This window comes from Carassius carassius, chromosome 13 (genome assembly GCF_963082965.1).
Source record: "Carassius carassius chromosome 13, fCarCar2.1, whole genome shotgun sequence".
Classification (NCBI taxonomy): Eukaryota; Metazoa; Chordata; class Actinopteri; order Cypriniformes; family Cyprinidae; genus Carassius; species Carassius carassius.
Window position 1 is genome coordinate 2,922,643 of NC_081767.1, and position 20,207 is coordinate 2,942,849.

The 20,207-nt window shown below is 41.2% G+C and overlaps 1 protein-coding gene across 6 annotated transcripts in view; it reads left to right on the forward strand.

Annotated features, from left to right (window-relative positions):
• Nucleotides 1–20,207, forward strand: part of LOC132155835 (kin of IRRE-like protein 3) — a 238,197-nt gene that overhangs the window by 191,297 nt on the left and 26,693 nt on the right. For all 6 annotated transcript variants that reach the window (XM_059564555.1, XM_059564556.1, XM_059564559.1 and 3 more), the window contains exon 6: nt 19,296–19,401. In XM_059564555.1, the coding sequence (XP_059420538.1) occupies nt 19,296–19,401 (106 nt within the window). The remainder of the gene's footprint in view (nt 1–19,295; nt 19,402–20,207) is intronic.

Sequence of the window (20,207 nt, forward strand, 5' to 3'; positions counted from 1 at the left end):
AGCACAGTGCAGCTTTTAGTTGTGGGGAAGGGGAGTTGGGTTGTACAGACCTTATTGAACACGAGATTCCATTAGTCGATGAGATACCAGTGCGGCAACGCTACCGTAGACTGCCACCGTCGCAGTATGATGTGGTGAAGGCCCACATTCAAGAGTTGTTGGAACAGGGAGTAGTAACACCCAGTTGTAGCCCTTACTCTTCACCCATTGCGGTGGTTCAAAAAAAAGATGGGTCTATCCGTTTATGCGTTGATTATAGACAATTGAATGCGAAGACTAGAAAAGATGCCTTTCCGCTGCCTCGGATTGAGGAATCCTTGGATGCCCTTTCAGGTGCTCGTTTTTTTTCTACTCTTGATTTAGCAAGCGGTTATAATCAAGTGTCGGTGGCAAAAAAAGGATAGGGCAAAAACAGCATTTTGCACACCATTTGGTCTCTTTGAGTTTCAGAGGATGCCATTTGGATTGTGCAACGCCCCAGGAACTTTCCAGAGACTAATGGAAAGAATCTTTGGAGATCAGCGGTTCCATACCCTTCTTTTGTATCTTGACGATGTGGTGGTGTTTTCATCCACGTTCCAGCAACATCTGGAACGACTGGAACTCGTGTTAGGCAGGTTGGCCTCTCATGGCCTCCAACTTAATTTGGGGAAGTGCCATTTCTTTCAGGCGGAGGTGAAGTTCTTAGGACACATTATTTCAGCTTCGGGAGTTGCAACTGACCCTGATAAGATCAGTGCAGTGAGGGACTGGAAAGTCCCAGCTACCATCACAGAATTGCGCTCCTTCCTTGGGTTTGCGTCATATTATAGACGTTTTGTTGAGGGGTTTGCAAGGTATGCGGCGCCACTGCATAAGTTGGTAGCAAAATTACAGCCAGCCCCAAGGAAGAGAGCAGGGTTTAATGCTACTTTGCGAGACCACTGGGATTGGGGCTGTGAAAGTTCTTTCGAAACCCTAAAAGAGAAACTGATAACTGCACCGGTCTTGGGCTATGCAGATTTCAGCAAACCTTTTGTCCTTGAGGTAGATGCGAGTGGGCTTGGGTTGGGTGCTGTTTTGTCACAAGAGCAGGGGGAGGGACAGCGGCGGCCAGTGGCCTATGCAAGTAGGGGGTTGCGACCAACAGAACGGAATATGGACAATTATTCCGCCATGAAGCTTGAGTTGCTGGCCCTTAAATGGGCCGTAACAGACAAATTTCGAGATTATCTATTAGGTGTAAAGTTCACGGTTCTGACCGATAACAACCCCCTCTGTTATCTGCAGACGGCCAAATTGGGAGCGGTAGAGCAACGCTGGGCAGCACAGCTGGCTCTTTTTGATTTTAAAATTGAATACCGCCGAGGTGTGTGTAATAGAAATGCAGATGCATTGTCTCGCTTGCCTACATCCCCAGCTTTAGACTCTATTGAAGCGGTAGCACCAGGAATCTCTGTCCCTACGGAGATTAAAGGCGTGGTGGCAACTCACCTCTCCGGGCCTGTTGACATTCAGGCTATGGATGCCTCCCCAGTGAGAACTAGTGCCGATCTCCAGCTTCTTCAGTCAGAAGATCCGGTGCTACGGGCCTTTTTAGTTTACTGGAGGAGAGGTAAACCCCCTACAGCATTGGAAAGGGCTAAAGAGTCCCCTGCGGTGGTAGAACTGGTGCGTCAGTGGATTAACATACAGGAACAAGATGGTGTGCTTTACCGGCAAAGTCATGTCCCCGGTGTTAATGTAAAAATAATGCAACTGTTGCTGCCTCAGCTGCTACAAGAGGAAGTTTTGACGGCTTTGCACGATAATCATGGACACCAGGGGGTGGAAAGGACCAATATACTTGTTCGTCAACGTTGTTATTGGCCTCTTATGCGGAGAGACATCAAGCGCTGGTGCCGAGAATGTCAACGGTGTGTAGTGGCAAAAGCGGTGCAGCCAAAGCTGAGAACATTCATGGGTAGTCTTCTTGCGTCTAGGCCTTTAGAAATTCTAGCCATGGATTTTACCACACTGGAAAAGTCTAGTGATGGAAAAGAAAATCTTTTGGTTATAACTGACGTGTTTTCTAAATTTGCGCAAGCTTATCCCACCGTGGACCAAAAGGCCACGACTGTAGCGCGGGTGCTCACCGAACAGTGGTTCTATACTTATGGGGTTCCACAACGTATCCATACAGATCAGGGTCGTCAATTCGAGGGAGATTTGTTTCAGCGACTGTGTCAACTATATGGTATTCATAAGTCCCGTACAAGTCCATACCACCCGGAGGGCAATGGACAGTGTGAACGATTTAATCGTACACTTCACAATTTACTTCGTACCCTGCCTGTAGAAAAGAAGAAAAGGTGGCCTCAACACCTGCCTCAGGTGCTGTTTGCATATAATACTACAGCCCATAAATCAACAGGGTTTTCACCATATGAATTAATGTTTGGGCTGAAGCCCATCCTCCCTCTCGACTCCCTCTTGGGTGCAGTTGATCCCCCAGCAGAACTGATCACAGAAGAGTGGGTTCGAGAACATCAGGAACATTTGTCGTCAGTTTATAGGCGGGCGCAAGCTAATCTTGAGGCAGCCGCCAGGCAGCGAGCAAAGCATCAAGCTGTTCCTTTGCCCATTCTACCATCAGGTACCTTGGTGTACCGACGGAGTCACCCGCTTGGTCATCATAAAATTCATGACCACTGGGACCAGGTAGTATATGAAGTGGTGAACTGTTTGGATGAGGTTGGCACCCTTTATAAAATTAGACCAAGGGACCAGCAGGGTCCAGAGAAGAACATTCATAGACAGGAGTTGCGTCCCCTTCCGGTGGACCCCTGTCAACCCCCGTCTACTTTGGCAGTCGTAGAGCCCACATTAGACCAGTCTGATCTGGGTTCCGAGGATTCAAACAGTAGCAGTGATGACAGTGGTGAGTTGGCACTACTGGTAGCCTTAGACACTCCTGGCAGAGAGGGGCAGATTAGTCATGTCCCCACTTCAGCTGGTGACCAGTCACCTTCAACTTTTGTGCAACAGGAGCAGACCCGGCAGGATCCGCCTGTGGAACATGCTCTAGCAGCTGAAATGCCAATACCGGAGCGAGAGTTTGTGCCAAGGCGGACCAATAGAACAACAGCCGGTTACCATTCAAACCCTTTTAACCTCCCGTGTACATTAACTGGACAATCACCTGAAGACGAGCATGGGGAAGCCCATTCAATCGTTTGCTCCCACAATGTTGTTTTTAGGCCCTGGTTGTAGTACTTGCCATCTGTCACCGAGACGGTGACATTTTAGGGGCGGTGAATGTAGTGGGTCAGGTGGTGAGTTTGGGAAGTGTACCTTTAAGGTTTGCTGATTATTGGGATCAGGTGGCGTAAGTGACGTGTCCCTTTAAATGTGGGGAGATATGAACAGGAAAAACATGCGGTGTGAGTTGAAGGGTGAGTCTTATTGTGTATCAGTTGTGCAAACGGGAGGAGCTCGGTCTGACAGCTGCTTTTATGGTGTTCAGTAAATGGAACCAACAGTGACTATCTTATAGAGACTTGCTTTCACAATAGCAAGTGATTGGACGCAGGTGTTGCAGCAATCTCGGGCTGGTATCTGCATTTATGGTGTCCAGTAAATGGTACCAGCAGTAGAGCACGTACAGAAACTTGCGGTCATCATAGTAAGGAGTGATCTTACACAGGTGTTGCGCTCAACGTAAGTGGCGCAAGTCTTTGTGGAAGTTCACGCCAGTTCGTTGCGTGATATTAAAGTCATTGAGCCGCTTACCACAGCTCATTGTTTGTTTGTTTTGTAGCTCGGTCTGGGGTCTGTGTTTATGGTGTCCAGTAAATGGTACCAGCAGTAAAGAGCTTACAGAACTAGCGTAGTGATCTTACGCAGGTGTTGCAGCAACGTAAGTAACGCTGACCTTTTTTTTCCTTTTAGATAAAATGTATAATTGTTAGCGCTGATTGTTTCCTGTTTTGTTAATATGTATGAATAGAAGCAACAATAGAGAGTGTGCACAGCTTTCAGTCATCCACATCGTTTAATTAAATTGCTATGGGGCATACGACTTTGATGCAAAGAAAAATGTAAGTTTTATCCAGCTTTTTGCCTTAATTTTCTAATCAGTTATTTTAAATTGTTATAGCATCATAAACCATCTTTACTTGTGATTTTATAGGAGGATTGCCCACGTCGGTCACTAGCCACTGTTTTTCCTGAGCTTAATCATTGTTTTATTTTTTTATTTTTGTGTGTGTATGTGTGCGTCCTGAGGAGCGGCTACTACCAGTGATGACTTGGATCTAGTTGGGCTTAAGCCATTCTAACATTCGGCCTATGGGCATTGTGCAATATTTCACTTGGAAACAGTATCCATTTTGTAATGTAATGTTCACTAGTGAAGTGTGAAATGCTGTGTTGTGTGTGTCTGTATGGTAGTATTGGTTTGGAGTATTTCTTGCAGTGTTTGAGTGTTCTGTGAGCAGTACTTATTTAGTAGACTTTATGCACTGTAGATTTGATATTGTTAGACTTTATATCCTGTATCCATGCACTATGATGCTTTAACTCACTGTGATCTATTTATTGTAAAATTGCTTACTGTTACCTGGAGGGAATATTTGTCTATTTTTACTGCCAATCATTATATTGATTGTTTAATAAATTTATAATTGAGTACATCAGTCCCATGTCCCTTCCTTCACTGGATACCACCTGCCTCAATATCTAAGAAGGGAGTGTGGGTTTTTGGGGTTTCTAGTTTATCTATACAAATTTGGGCGTGAGCGCCCCCTGGGGGTTACATATATATATATATATATATATATATATATATATATATATATATATATATATATATATATATATTTACTTCTTTTTCATTTTGAATTTACTTGTAATTTTACTTTCAATACTTGTGCATTTAAGATTTTACAAATATTTTTCATACTTAAGTACAATAAATATCACATAATTTGAGACTTTTACTCAAGTAATATTCTAGATGGTGACATCAACTTCTTCCAAAGTCATTTTCTGATATCATTAATACTACTTTATAAACCACTGTAATTAATGTTGATTATTCACATCTCAACTACACAATGTTATTGTTGATTTTTTTCTTCTTTTTTTTATGTCTGGTCGTTTATAGAAAATCTCTTCTCTAGAGGTTTCAGAGAACAATACCATTCTACTTGCATTGCTTAAAGCCTTGAAGCCTCATCAATAATGTTAACTATGATTAACAAAGCAGAACATGCTATTTAGAGACCCATTATTAGTGACAGCTCCATTGTGCTCCACAGCACTAATGCATGACATAAGATGCACTTTGTAGTGCAGGGTGAGGCGCTATGGAGCAGAGCAGACATTAAAGTTGATTAACATTTGTTAGTGTTGCACCAGCTTAACTGTTGCTCGGATGTCTTTGTTATCCAAAGCAGCGGATAGCATATATATATCATACTATCATACTACTATGCTATATATTTTTATTATTATTATTTTTTAATTCTCAAACTTTTATATATATATATATATATATATATATATATATATATATATATATATATATATATCAACACAAAACAAATAACATTTATGCGAAAATAAGATTCATAGATAGATAGGTAGAGAGATAGATAAATAGACATTTAATGATAATGAAGCCTATTTTTAGGATGTAATTTTCTTATCTTATTTGTTTCGCATTGCAGACTATATTGTAATATCACCAAGCAACATAGTATGAACAAAGACAAAGATACAAAAAAAAAAAACAGTGAAACATTCAGTTACAAGAAATATTAGGACTGACTGTTGTATAAATTGATTACATTCCCTTCCCTCATTTCTATGTCTCCTACTCGCTACTCCAAATGCTCTGTAGACGCGTAGAGACATTAACCACTCCACTGCTGTTCAGATCTGCTCCCCATTCCACTGTCTGCGTTTTAATTAAACCACGCGAGAAATCAGACCTACTGTAATTGAACTCAGCCACAGTGCAGACAAATTTGCCAAGTCTCTGTGCTCTTTAATTTCATTACCCCACTCTCACCATCTCTCCATGGAAAGATGGAAATATTTCAAATGTATCACAGCGATGAGCAATCATGTTGCAAAATTCTGGGGAACATCCCTAGGTAAGAGGCAGGTGAATGTGGAATGGGAGCCATGCAAAGAGGATAATGAGGTTTTCAGAATTACATGCATTCGAGGCCTAGTCCGATTTTGAATGGCTAAATGAATACTCGTCTGAGTGGGATACATTTACATCACCCTCCTGAGCTGGAGCTCTGCAAAGCATGAGACATGAACTCAGAAGAAGGGAACAAATAGAGACGGTGAATGGTAAGCGATGACGGCAAGCTCTCCCTCTGAGGATCAAACACTAGCAGGTGTTTAATGAATAAGTTATGGAGGCATCAGCAGGTGGGATGAAGCTAAGGATGCAAACCCAATGCGTATGAGTACAAGTGTTTCCATCCGCGCATCCTCCAGGCCACAGGGGGGGCTGTGCAGCCATGCAAATCAGTTAATATTGATGAAGGGACAGCTGTCTGCTGATAAACAGCACAGATTATTCAGGGTAAAGAGAACAGCAACACAGAAGCGTTAAACTAACTGAGATCTTTCCAGTGTAAACTATTTAAGCTTTTAATATGAATAAATGAAACCAATGCGTAATTACATAGAAAAGTGTCATCTCGCATGCATTCCCCTCACCTGTTCAATTATGAATATGTTTAAGGGTAAAGTGAACTTACAGTTTGTGAACACAAAAATAATAGTCCTGTCATGACAACTCTGAGAGAGATTTGCATGGTAATATACATGACAATGTTAATGTGTTTGGTATTTGAATAGATCCGCTGCACTGCTGCTGCTGCAGAGCAAGTACAGAGACTTGCTACTGCCAGTACGTCCACAGACATGCTGTGAGGAAATACTGCTGCTGCACATACAACATATATGAAATAACTCCAATGTATAAGATACATAAAGTTAGCAGATTTATACAGGTGGAGCTGGGGATGATGGTGGGTTTCTGTATCGCTGTAACTGCTACAGCAAACACTAGCCAAGTATTTGAATCAAGCTCATTGGCTGGTGATGTGAGGAGAGGAGAAAAAAATAAAAATAAAATTAGCTGTGCTATGTGATTATGATTATATCAGATTGAGTTAGAGCCTATCAGCCTGCTCCATCAAGAGATTCATGACAGCTTTTTATTTATTTATTTATCTTCTAAAAAACAAGTTTCCAAAGCAAAGTCCTCCACTTCTGTTCGTTTAGACCAAGATACTAAGGTTTGGTTTGTTAGCATCTCATATATTTTGTGGTTACCCAATATGCTTTGCAGATGAGGTCAAATTAGACCTGATTACTCACTAGTATGGTTAAAATACTGTAGCTATAAATCAGTTTAGGGGAGGTGGTCATAGTTTTTTGCAGGTTTACATTTCAATTTAATATGGCATATTGTGTATTTATATTACAGTTGTTGAGCTGTATTGTGCCAAAAGTAGTGCCAGACTTTTGGGAAAATAAAACATGTTCCAAATTTTAATCCCAGACATATTTGATCATTTCTCAAAAAGAGAGATGAAAGCACACTTTATTATAAACAGTTCAAAATCAAGTGATTAATAGTATGATAGTAAGTTGCCAGCTACCTCCAGTATTTAGTTTTTTATATAATTTTCGAAAAATGTTCATTCCAGATTATGTTGTTGTATAAATATCTGAACATGCAGTCAAAAAACAAAACAAAAAAAAAAAAAACGGCCAAAGCTTCACTGTTCTAAACCACTTCCTGTCTTGTCTTTTTTTTTCATTCCTTTTTTTTTATTATTATTATTTTTTTTTTTATCCAGTCATATTATACTAAGGTGTACTTCATTTCACAAGTGTAGTATAATGTAATTTATACAGTATGTACTACAATCATCATGCTTTAAGCTGTCACTTCACTGTTATTAACAACTCCTCTCCCATGGGCTGAAAATAGGCCTGAGATGTGCACTTTAAGATTTCACTTGAAGTAGTAACTCATCCCAATTCATTCTGTTTTTCACCAACTATATAGCAAAGAAAAGTAGGAATAGTTGAGCACAGGAATTAAAAGAATCACTTAATGAATCTTTTCGGTGAAGTGAAACAAATAATTTAAATCAATGGAAGTGATCACACCCTGCTCTTTTGGCTTTTCTAGGAAAATAAACAATTATAGGTAAACATATTTTCTATATTCCCTGAAAATCACAATAAACAATGTATAGGCATGGACAGCAGTGCAGTGCCTAGACTCGGCCTTAGCAAGAGTCATTTAAAAAGAAAAATCAACAAGCTTTATTTGACATTTTTTATCTTTGTGTGTGTGCTGTGTGTGTGCGTGTGTGTAGCAGGATTGATGTTGTGAGTGCAGTGCAGTGAACATGTTGCCATGTACCCTACATAAGCTGAGACACAGAACATACCCCAGGTGAACGATAGATATTCTTCTCGTCTTCCTGTTTAAGGGAGTGAAAGGTTAAGATGAGAACCTAAAAGGAAGGAGGGAAGAAGTCAAAGATTATAATACTGGACAAAGACATTACTTTAGTCTTACTTTAGCCAAATAAAAGACACTTACTCTGGATGAGAATGAGAGAAAAACATGAGGGATGTGTGTGTGCGCGTGTTTCATCACGTCCATCCTCTAATATGCCCACTCCAGCTATTGTCAGTCCTCATTTGAGAGTCCGCTAATTGACCACTTGTTTCAGTGTGATAATGTCATTGGCAACAAAAGTAATTAAAGTCTTTCTGGATTTTTCCTGAGCGCAGATAATTCTCATTCTGATCAGCGCAGACCTCTGAGGCATCTTCTCGCTTTCGGTCAAAATGGGGCCTAAATGAGACGAGTCCAAACATTATCCACTGCATTAGTTCACTGCTTAAACTTGTCTAGTTTAATGCATTTCCCTGCCTTTATTTTCCAGTAATCACTTAATGCAATAATTACAAATGACTTCAGAAATGTTGCCAAACATAAGCCCCACTTGGATAATTTGACACGAGGTTAAGCGAATTAGCATCTAAATTTGAAATTTACCAGGAATTCAAAGTGAGTATTTATTTAAGAGCCTAAACTGAGAAAATAAACAAATAAATACAAAATAAAAACCTTCATATGGCAATGGCCTTAGTGGAAAAAACCCACTGCTCCTGCAAAGCCACGTATCTTATTTCACATGCAAAGAAGCCAGAACAGAAATTCACTGCATCTACTTCAGCTTCATTCTTTTTTTTTATCTTGATGAATAGGATGCACAGATGGGCTATAATTAGATTAGTGAAGGGAATAACACATGATGTGTTAAGGAATATATGCTTTAGCAATACAGTATTCATTTAGAGAGTTTGACAGATAGTTCCATAGGGCAAACTGTTTAAATTCACTGCACAGACCCAAATTGCTAGACCAAAAACACAACATTAATGTAACCCTTATGAAGTGAGATGAAGTACTGCATAGTATATCAATATTTTTCTATTTGGGGTCCTGGAGTTTGTATTTGTCTGGGTTCTGTGGTATTCAAGAAACGGTTCGACACAGTTGATCACGAGGGACTATGATGCTTTTATGATTTTTAATCTGCTGCTCATTCCGTTTGGACTGTTTATATGTATATTTTCACTCTGGGCTATATATTTGACTCAGATTCCACAATTGTCTGTGGTGATTCTTGAGTATACTGTAGTGTTTATTTTATCTGTGTTGTAAAACACAATATACAGTAAACCTACTGTCTCCTACCATCACAAACAGTGAGGCTTGGCTTTCCATATTATTAGAGAAGAGTTTCTACCTAAAGATGTTGATTTTTAGAAGGGAGCTGTATTAGATGGGGAACAAGAACATGATTTGTGTAACATTATCAATAGCCAAAGGATAATGATATCAGTTATCTCATGTGTCTGACGTTGTAGAGAGCGATACATAAAATGATTCTGATGCATGGACTTGTAGATGACAACATGTGATTCGCTCTCCCCATTTCTTCTTCTTCGGAATCAGTTTCTGGTTCAAACAAATATGGATGAATTCATTTAATATTGCAATGTGCCACTATGTAGCATTTAATAAAGTTAACTGAGTAAAAGTGGAGCAGGTAGCAGACACGGGGACTTGTGACTTGGTGACTTGGACTCGAGTCGACTCGAGTCGCTATTTTTATGACTTGTGACTTGACTTGACAAAAAATAAAATACTTGAGACTTGACTCGGACTTTGAAGTTAAAGACTCGGGACTTGACTTGACTTGAGACACGATGACTTGAATGACTTGAGTGTTAATCACATCATGATTTCAGTTTGAATATACGATATATAAATTATTTGTAAAAATAAAGTTGATTACTCAGCTGGAGCGCAGGCTGAAAATAGCGCATAGGAATAGCGTTGTCATGACTGGATCAGGACACTATCATCAGTCATGCCCTCTCTACCTTATGCACACCACGCCCACTTAGATCGGATATCACATCACATCAACATCAGCCTGAGGGGTACCGAGGATCATCGCTTTTGTCTTCAATAGTTCGCACCTAAAAATGCGTGGAAAACGCTAGGCGCGCCGCTTTCTCCTTCTTTCCAAAGCACTCGGGCAGTTGCGCCCCTGGGGCGTCTGCCGTTGCTAAGCAACCATGACGCGCTCTCTCTCCATGGAGACGCGGAAATTTCAGCAAAGGATACATGGATTTGCTGCACTAAAAATCGCTTGCAGCAGCTCTGCTACTAAATTTATTTCAAAATGGCAATCCATATACAGCTATGATCAGCTGTTCCTTCATCTTGGCTGAGCTTTCAACGTTGTTACGGGAAAGGATGAAGCTGAATGATTAGTTATTGTCACATGTTTTTCACTCGATGGGCGTGCGCATCGCGACAGAGTTGCTTCCATTATGAGCGTGCATACCGCGCGCCTACATTGGAAATAACGAACTTGCGCGCGCAAAAGACGAGATATGTGAACGGCCCCTAATGATCCGCTAGCAGGCCGTCAAAAAAACGCATTCCAGGGGCGGCGCTAGGGCTGGGCTAAGGGGGCTTAAGCTCCGAATATTTTGTTACCTTGTCTTTCTCATAGAGCAAAACAAATAATCAGAAAAACAAATGTGAATAAGACTACAGCTGCCGCGATTACCTAATCATGAGAAGTGCATATTACAGTTATATATATATATATATATATATATATACATACACATATATACACACACACACACATATATATATATATATATATATATATATATATATATATATATATATATATATATATATATACAGTACAGACCAAAAGGCATCAAGGGCTATTTGAGCAAGAAGGAGAGTGATGGGGGTGCTGCGCCAGATGACCTGGCCTCCACAGTCACCGGACCTGAACCCAATCGAGATGGTTTAGGGGTGAGCTGGACCGCAGACAGAAGGCAAAAGGGCCAACAAGTGCTAAGCATCTCTCGGGGAACTCCTTCAAGACTGTTGGAAGACCATTTCAGGTGACTACCTCTTGAAGCTCATCAAGAGAATGCCAAGAGTGTGCAAAGCAGTAATCAAAGCAAAAGGTGGCTACCTTGAAGAACCTAGAATATGACATATTTTCAGTTGTTTCACACTTTTTTGTTATGTATATAATTCCACATGTGTTAATTCATAGTTTTGATGCCTTCAGTGTGACTCTACAATTTCCATAGTCATGAAAATAAAGAAAACTCTTTGAATGAGAAGGTGTGTCCAAACTTTCGGTCTGTACTGTAGATGACAAAAAAGTGTGAAACAACTGAAAAAAACGTCATATTCATATTCTATACTTTGAGAAAGAGTGTGTGTGTGTGTGTGAGAGAGAGAGAGAGAGAGAGAGAGAGAGAGAGAGGAGAAATGTAACAAAGTTTAATGTTGTATGTAAACTGTGTTTGAGAGAGAGAGAGAGGTGTTCAGAGAGGAGTCTGTTGGATGTTTAGCTGTTATTTGTTTTATGGACTCAATGTTGAAAATGTAAAACCTTTCAAACACTGTTGGCAGAAGTGAAAAATTAATAATTTTATGAAGTTACAATTTTGTTTGATTCCATGATGTATTTTACTGAACATGAGTATTTACAATATAAAATCCAAATTATTTTAATTTACTGACAGTTACTTATACCTTGTCTTTTAACTTTATTAAGATCATATTCTGCAGGTAAAATAACAATATTAAGGTGACTTGGCTTGGACTTGACTTGACTTACTACAGGACTTGACTTGACTTGACTTGACTTGACATAGCTTGTGACTTGACTTGACCTGACTTGCCCAAGAAAAAAATAGTTGGGACTTACTTGAGACTTGAAGGTTAAGACTTGAGACTTACTTGAGACTTGCACATGTGTGACTTGGTCCCATCTCTGGCAGGTAGTCTGAGCTGGTGTGATTTAATGGAGGCGGGGGCTAATGTGCATATTCATGAATCCGGGTATACTTAATGAGGTGTGTAGGATTTATAATTTAGAAGGGTGTAGAATTATGTTGAAGTCATTTAAAGATATTAATACAGTATTTTAATTGGAAGAAACTTTTTTTTATTAACAAAGATGAGTTTGAAGGTATAAAATTGTGACTGCAGGGGGATTTTTACAGCATACAGTAAATTAGCAGTACATAAAGAGGCTTAAGTCATGAGTCATTATATTGTGTGTGTGACTTTCTACATTACTTAAATTGAAAATATCTTCCAGGAACTGTTAACTTTGTCACCAAATAAAGTCATCAAAAAAGGGCCTTAATATAGACGCATGAACCGCGTTGGCAGACAGTGCAAAAGTTGACATGAGACCCACACTGTGGCACAGATTCAGTCCAGTTATAAAGAGATTAAATCACCCTCCTCTCGCTGATACCAGGCCATCAGCTCTCTCTTCCTCACCGAACACAGCTGGCCACAATGACCCGGGGAGAATGGAAATCAAGCTTTAAGAAAGACAGAGAAGCCATTTCTTTGGCCCCTTCCTCACAACTCTGTCATCTCACCACTGCCCACTCCCACCCCAAACCCTTTTTTTTAGATCGCTCCTCTCCTCCAACCCCATTGTTTAGGTGGCCGTCATTGTTTCAGAAGTGTTTCAAACCTTCTTGCTCTCTCCGCTGATGAAGCTGATGAATTATTGGAGCTGCACATTGATGGCCTGTCACGTTCTGCTCAGGCCAGAGAGACTCATGCATTTATACATCAAAGTGACAAACAGACTTCTTTATTAAGACACTGTCTGTCCATAGATTTGGGGGTCATGGTGAGTCTTGGCTAGCTTCTGCCAGCCTGCCTCTGGAGCCCGGGCCTTTAAGAGGCGCTAGTCAGTCCCCTAGGGCCAAATGTTCATCTAAAATGTTTATTTCATTAAGAAAGTCAGTGTCACTCTCCAGTTTTGTCATAAGTAGACAACACTTTTGATGGCTTTCGTCTCCCTCAAGGATTACTCTCAAAAGACTTGAACTAACATCAAAGGCAATCATGATGTGCTTCAAAACAGCTAAGGCCGAAATGAATGTTCACATCAAAAATAGTAAAGAAATAATAGGTCACTAAAGGCTTTTCGGTACAGCGACTTTATCACAGGAATTGAGTGTTCTTAAAGGGATAGTTCACTCAAAAAACATATTCATTAACTCATCCTCATGTTGTTCCAAACCTGTATGAGTTTCTTTCTTCTACTGAACACAGAAGAAGATATTTTGAAGAATGTTGGTGACTAAACTGTAAATGGTAGCCATTTACTATTTTATTTTATTTATTTACAGGTTCATCTCGTGACCATTTGGAAGGCTCAGGAAACCTTTGCAGGTGTTTTGAGTTGATTCACTGATTGGCATGTTACCATATTCTAATTTGTTGAGATAGTGAATTGGTTGGTTTTTGTTAAATATGAGCCAAAATCATCACAATTAAAAGAACCAAATGTAACAACTGGGTGAAGAAGTGGCAGGAAGCAAGTGCGAGATTAATGATATTTAATGAAGACAATGATACAGACAGTACTTGAGACCCAAACAACGCTGGGAGGAATGCATAGTCCAAGATGGTGGTGATGAGTGACGAATCCGGAAAGCGGAGGTGAGTAGGCAGCAGGAGAGGGTGACACAGGAACTGCGGGGAAGCGAGCCGAAGGTAAGTGGTGTTGCTTGGGGGTGGGTTGCGTAGAGTGGACGGGGTTCCAGGGAGAGACGGACATCCAACACAGAAACACACAAGAAAGCAAAGCATAGGTCATAAACATGAAACAACGCTCTCACGAACACAAGACGCTAGACAAGCCAATATATGGGGATGAGTAATGAGTGACAGCTGTTGCTGATGACAATAAATGGAGACGCCCACAAACTAATCAGTGCTGACGCATAACACACAGACTTCACCCACAAAGTGCAAAACCCAGAGATCACGGTTTACCAACCATGACAGTACCCCCCCCCCCTCTTAGAACGCCTCCTGGAGTTCCCAGAAGGGCCTACGTGCTGATTGTAATCATCAATAAGGGGGTTAACCAGTATGTCCCTAGCAGGTACCCAACTCCTCTCCTCCGGACCGTAACCTTCCCAGTCCACCAAGTACTGGAATCCTCGTCCCCTCCGTCTTGAGTCCAGAATACGATTAACCGAGTAGGTCGGTTCCCCATCTACGAGACGCGGCGGCGGGGGAACTGGGGTAGGCAGATTAAGACGTGAATAAAACACAGGTTTAATTTTGGACACATGGAAGGTGGGATGTATTCTCCTGTATGGTGGAGGTAGTTTGAGGCGGACTGTGACGGACTAATGATCTTGGTGACAGTAAACGGGCCAATGAATTTGGGAGCTAATTTGTTAGAAACGGAACGGAGAGGAATATTGTAAGTAGAAAGCCACACTTTTTGACCCACGACGTAAACGGGAGGCTTTGACCAGTGGCGATCGGCCTTGGCCTTAGTGCGCTCCCTCATCCGGAGCAGAGTCTCGCGGGCTCTGGTCCAGGTGCGGTGGCACCTCTGGACAAATGCGTGAGCGGAGGGGACCGCGACTTCAGATTCCAGACTAGGAAAAGCTGGTGGCTGGTAACCTACGATGCACTGAAATGGAGAGAGGCCCGTGGCTGACACTGGTAACGAATTGTGAGTGTTCTCCACCATAGAGAGTTGTTGGCTCCAGGAAGAAGGATTCTTGGAGACCAAACATCGCAACGTTCTCTCTAAATCTTGGTTGGCTCCCTCAGACTGCCCGTTACTATTGGGATGATAACCTGAAGACAGACTAACCGTCGCTGCTAGCAATTTACAAAATTCCTTCCAAAATTTGGATATGAATTGGAATCCCCTGTCAGAAACCACGTCTACCGGGAGGCCATGTAACCGAAAGACGTGATCTAGGACAGTGACCGCTGTCTCCTTGGCTGTAGGTAATTTGGGCAATGGAATGAAATGTGCCGCCTTCGAGAACCGGTCCACTACGGTCAAAACGACCGTCATGCCATTAGAGGGCGGGAGGGCGGTAACAAAATCTAGTGCGATATGTGACCAGGGTCTCGAAGGGACAGACAGCGGTTGAAGAAGCCCATCAGGAGGCCGGTTAGACGACTTACCACTGGCGCAAACTGAGCAAGCCAAAACAAAATCGTGGACGTCACGAGTCATAAGTGGCCACCAGAATCGTTGTTTAACTAACCCCTTGGTTCAGCTTATCCCTGGATGACAAGCAACGTTAGAGCAGTGACCCCACTGAATAACTTCGGACCGTAACTCTTCCGGCACAAATAAACGATTCGGTGGGCAACCGGGCGGAGGCATTACCCCTCCTAAGGCCATCTTGACCTTCGTTGCAAAAAGACGTGACAAAGAATCGGGTTTGACATTTTTGGTACCTGGGCGGTACGACCAAAAAAAAGTGCCAACCGAGCCAGCCTGGAATTGAGTCTTTTGGCAGTTCTAATGTACTCTAAATTCTTGTGATCGGTCCAAACAATGAAAGGTACCCCTGACCCTTCCAACCAGTGACGCCACTCCTCTAAAGCTAATTTGACGGCCAACAATTATCTGTTACCAATGTCGTAATTGCATTCAGCAGGAGATAAACAATGTGAGAAAAACGCGTAGGGATGCATCTTATCGTCCGAGGCAGCACGTTGGGAAAGAACTGCTCCTACCCCCACCTCTGATGCGTCGACCTCCACCACAAACTGCCGTGTGGGATCAGGAGCTACAAGGATGGGAGCCGAAACGAAGCAGCTCTTGAGGTTTGTAAATGCAGTTTCGGCTGCATCCGACCACCTGAACGGAGTACTGGGGGAGGTCAAGGCCGTCAGAGGTGAGACTAGTTGGCTGAAATTACGAATGAAACGTCGATAAAAATTGGCGAACCCCAGAAACCTCTGTAGGGCCTTACGGGAATCTGGAGATGGCCAATCTATCACAGCCTTAACCATGTCAGGATCCATACGTATTCCCTCGGACGAGACGATATACCCTAGGAAGGGGACAGACTGTGCATGGAATACGCATTTTTCCGCCTTGACAAAAAGCCCATTCTCGAGTAACCTCTGGAGCACTCGTCTGACGTGTTGAACATGTTCCTGGAGAGATGAAGAAAAAATCAGTATGTCATCCAGGTAAACATATATAAACTGATCTACCATGTCTCTCAACACGTCATTAACAAGTGCTTGGAAAACTCCTGGTGAGTTGGAGAGCCCGAACGGCATCACCAAATATTCAAAGTGCCCTCTAGGGGTGCTAAAGGCGGTTTTCCATTCATCCCCCTTCCTGATGCGGACCAAATGATAAGCGTTACGTAAATCCAATTTTGTGAATACGGATGCTCCCTGTAACCTCTCTAAAGCTGAAGACATCAACGGTAACAGATAGGTGTTCTTTATCGTGATGTTGTTCAGCTCTCCGTAGTCAATACAAGGTCGCAGAGAACCATCCTTCTTACCCACAAAAAATAATCCCGCCCCCGCTGGAGGAGAGGAAGGGTGGATGAACCTCGATGCCAAGGAATCAGAAATGTATTTCTCCATGGCCTCCCTCTCCGGAATAGAAAGAGAGTAAAGCTTGCCTTTAGGCGGAGACTTACCTGGCACTAAATCTATAGCACAGTCGTAGGGACGATGCGAAGGAAGAGAAGCAGCACGGGACTTACTAAACACCTCCTTCAGGTCCAAGTACTCTGCGGGCACGTTTGATAACACCATGGTCTCTTTCTGAAAGACAGAAACAGGCACAACAGGACAAGCAGAAACCAGACAAGACTCATGACAACTTTCACTCCACAAGGTGACTGTGTTGGAACCCCAATCCACTCGTGGATTATGTTTGATTAACCAGGGGTGACCTGTGGTTGCCTGAGGTGAGCAGAGTTATTACTGAAATTTTTCCGCAACATTCTAAATTATTGAGATGCACCTGTATTTACTTATGCATTTGTTTGTTTGTTTTTGTTTATTCTGTGGATGTCAATGGCTACCATCATCATCATCATCATCATCATCATTATCATTATTATTATTATTATTGTTTTATTTATATTTTATTATTATTATTGTTATTTTGTTTTTGAGTATCATATTTTATACATTAGGCTTTTACCTTATGATGAAGTACACAACTGAGGTAATTTATGGAGAAAAAAAAGGAAATGTTTTGAACAGAAGCCCAAACCAAGCAAAATTATGTAATTTAAAGAACTTGCTTATGACAGAAAGTGAGATTACAATCTGATCTCTTATAATGTAAATAAATGAGATCTTATAATGATGCTCAAAGGTCTTCTTTACTGGCTAAAGCTTTCAGCCAGATGATGGAAAGGATGTAGTATATATTGTGTCAAGTTTTGATCATGCTGGTTATTTAGAGGCCTTAGAAATGTCCATATCATATACAATACTGTAGCGTATCTCTTTTATAATATGTATCAACCAATAAACACGCCTGATATCCTCCTACCTGCATGCCCAATTAGCCAGAGTAAACGCTTTACACGTATCCTGCTGCTAACCGGGCAGCACTAATTAGTTTGTCCATGGTTGCGCCGGTGTGTCCTGCGGGCTCAGGCGTGACGGTTGGTGTTTTTCTGCCAAAAACAACCTGGCACAGGTGTGTGTGGTCAAAAAAGGCAAATGGGGAAAGGGCAGCACCTGCACCCACCGCTGGGATGCCGCTCTGCTGCTCTGCCCAGCTGTGCTCCTGTGGGCAAACACTGTACTTCAGAGCAGACATGCACCAACACACTACTCCAGCTGAGTCAGGCCTGTTTTCTTCTGCTCCGCTGACCTGTGTTGTTGAATACAGCTGCGCCAGCACAGACTAAATAAGTCTTAAATGAGTGTAATAGGACAGAGAAAACATATACATATAGAAAAGCTGGCTCTTAAATGCATGACTGGGTTTCTCTTTTTCTCTCTCTCCTCTATCTTTATCTGCTCCCTGTGCATGCCTCCCCAGGAGACCCGTAATGCTGATTTTGTTGTATACCGTCGTTGTTCTCAGTGCGTCACATGGGAAATGCAAAATTAGGCCTGGCATGAGATGCATACGAGAGACATGTACAGCATCGAATCATGCTATTTCAAATTAAAACATGATAAAATATTTTCTTTAATGGAAACTTTCAGGTCTGCAGCATAAATTATTTTTCCTGCTTTAATTATTTATCATGTATTAATTTATGTTTTACTTTGTTAGAAAATAATTTATGGCTGTAGACTTTCTTAAGTCACAGAAATCCAAAACTTTTTCATGAGTAGTCAGTTTTAATTACCTAGATGAGGCTCTTGGATCTGTAGACTCATATGAATCATTTAGTCTCTAAATTGTATTATTTCACTTTTCCACATTAATATTATGTACTTTGATAAAATAACAGTTTAAGTAGGCAACGAGTTAATTAAAAGAAAAAGAAAAAAAGGTATTATGGTATTTGTGCATAATCTTTGTGTTTGTTATTGATATCCCAGTTTAAATGCTATTACGTGGGGTTATTTTAGTTTTAATTGTATTTGAAGACTTTGTGATTAAACTATTGTTCTAACAAGTCCTCAGTTGCGAAGATAAAAATATATACCTCTCATTAGTTGACATTCAGTTCTTTAGTTAGTGCTTATAACAAATGTACATCTTTTGATGACGCTGAGTTATTTCCGACACTCCTATCTGAACCCATAAATAATAGCAGAAGCGAATTTTCACATATTGATTAAAATGACTAAATATTTATGCTGAAAAATGAATGTTTGCTTATTAGTTTCTGTAATTACATTTGTCTTTTTGCAGACTTGCCGTTGGTGAATCTCTCTGTGGAGCCTCAACCGGTCCTGGAGGGAAACCTGGTGAAGTTTCATTGCTCAGCCAAAGCTAATCCACCAGTCACCCAATACAAGTAAGACCAAAAAATGGCAAATGATCCAATACTGGTGGTCTTTTATAATACTGCATCCACTGAGGATGATTAGACAGAACTAACTCTAATTCACGCTGTTTGTCTGACTGGCACATCACAGTGTTGTAAAAACTCTCTGGAATTTAGTTGCAAATAGTTTTAGAGCCGTCTCAAAGCTGAAATCCACTATCTTTGCTGGCATCCGTTTGCTATGTCTAAGCCAAGATGAGGATTGGGGTGCCACATTGGGCATTCAAATCAAAGCAGGGATGTGTCTATCTGACACACTGATCCAATATCCAAGAATAATGTTTCCTGTCCTCTCCAAACAGATGAGAATGAGGTTGAAATACAAGTTATTTATTTCGGAGAGATGTAGCCCCGGTCTTGCGGAGGCCCAATAGCGAGGCGATTTGTTAGAACATGCTTTTGGTGTGGGTTTTAAAACTAGGTGAAAAATAAGAGCAGTAAAATCAATAGTGAAGGGAATTGCACAGTGGTAGATCTTGATGTACTGAGGTATGGAATGGATCCGTGATACATTTGTAGGTGGGCAAACGAAGTTGTTTCTAGCTTTTGAAATGACAGATACTTGAATCAGACAGGCCTGTGTTTGATTGCCCATCAGGCCTTAGCTGAATGAAGACGCATTGGCTTGTTTTTTTATTTTTGTGTGTTTTTTTTTTTTTTTTTAGTTTTTACACACCTGAGCATTAGATATGAAGAGTGATTTACACAGAAATAATGGTATATCAGCATGCTGAGTTTAAGGCAAGAAACATTTACACACTGTGTTGACTCCAAGA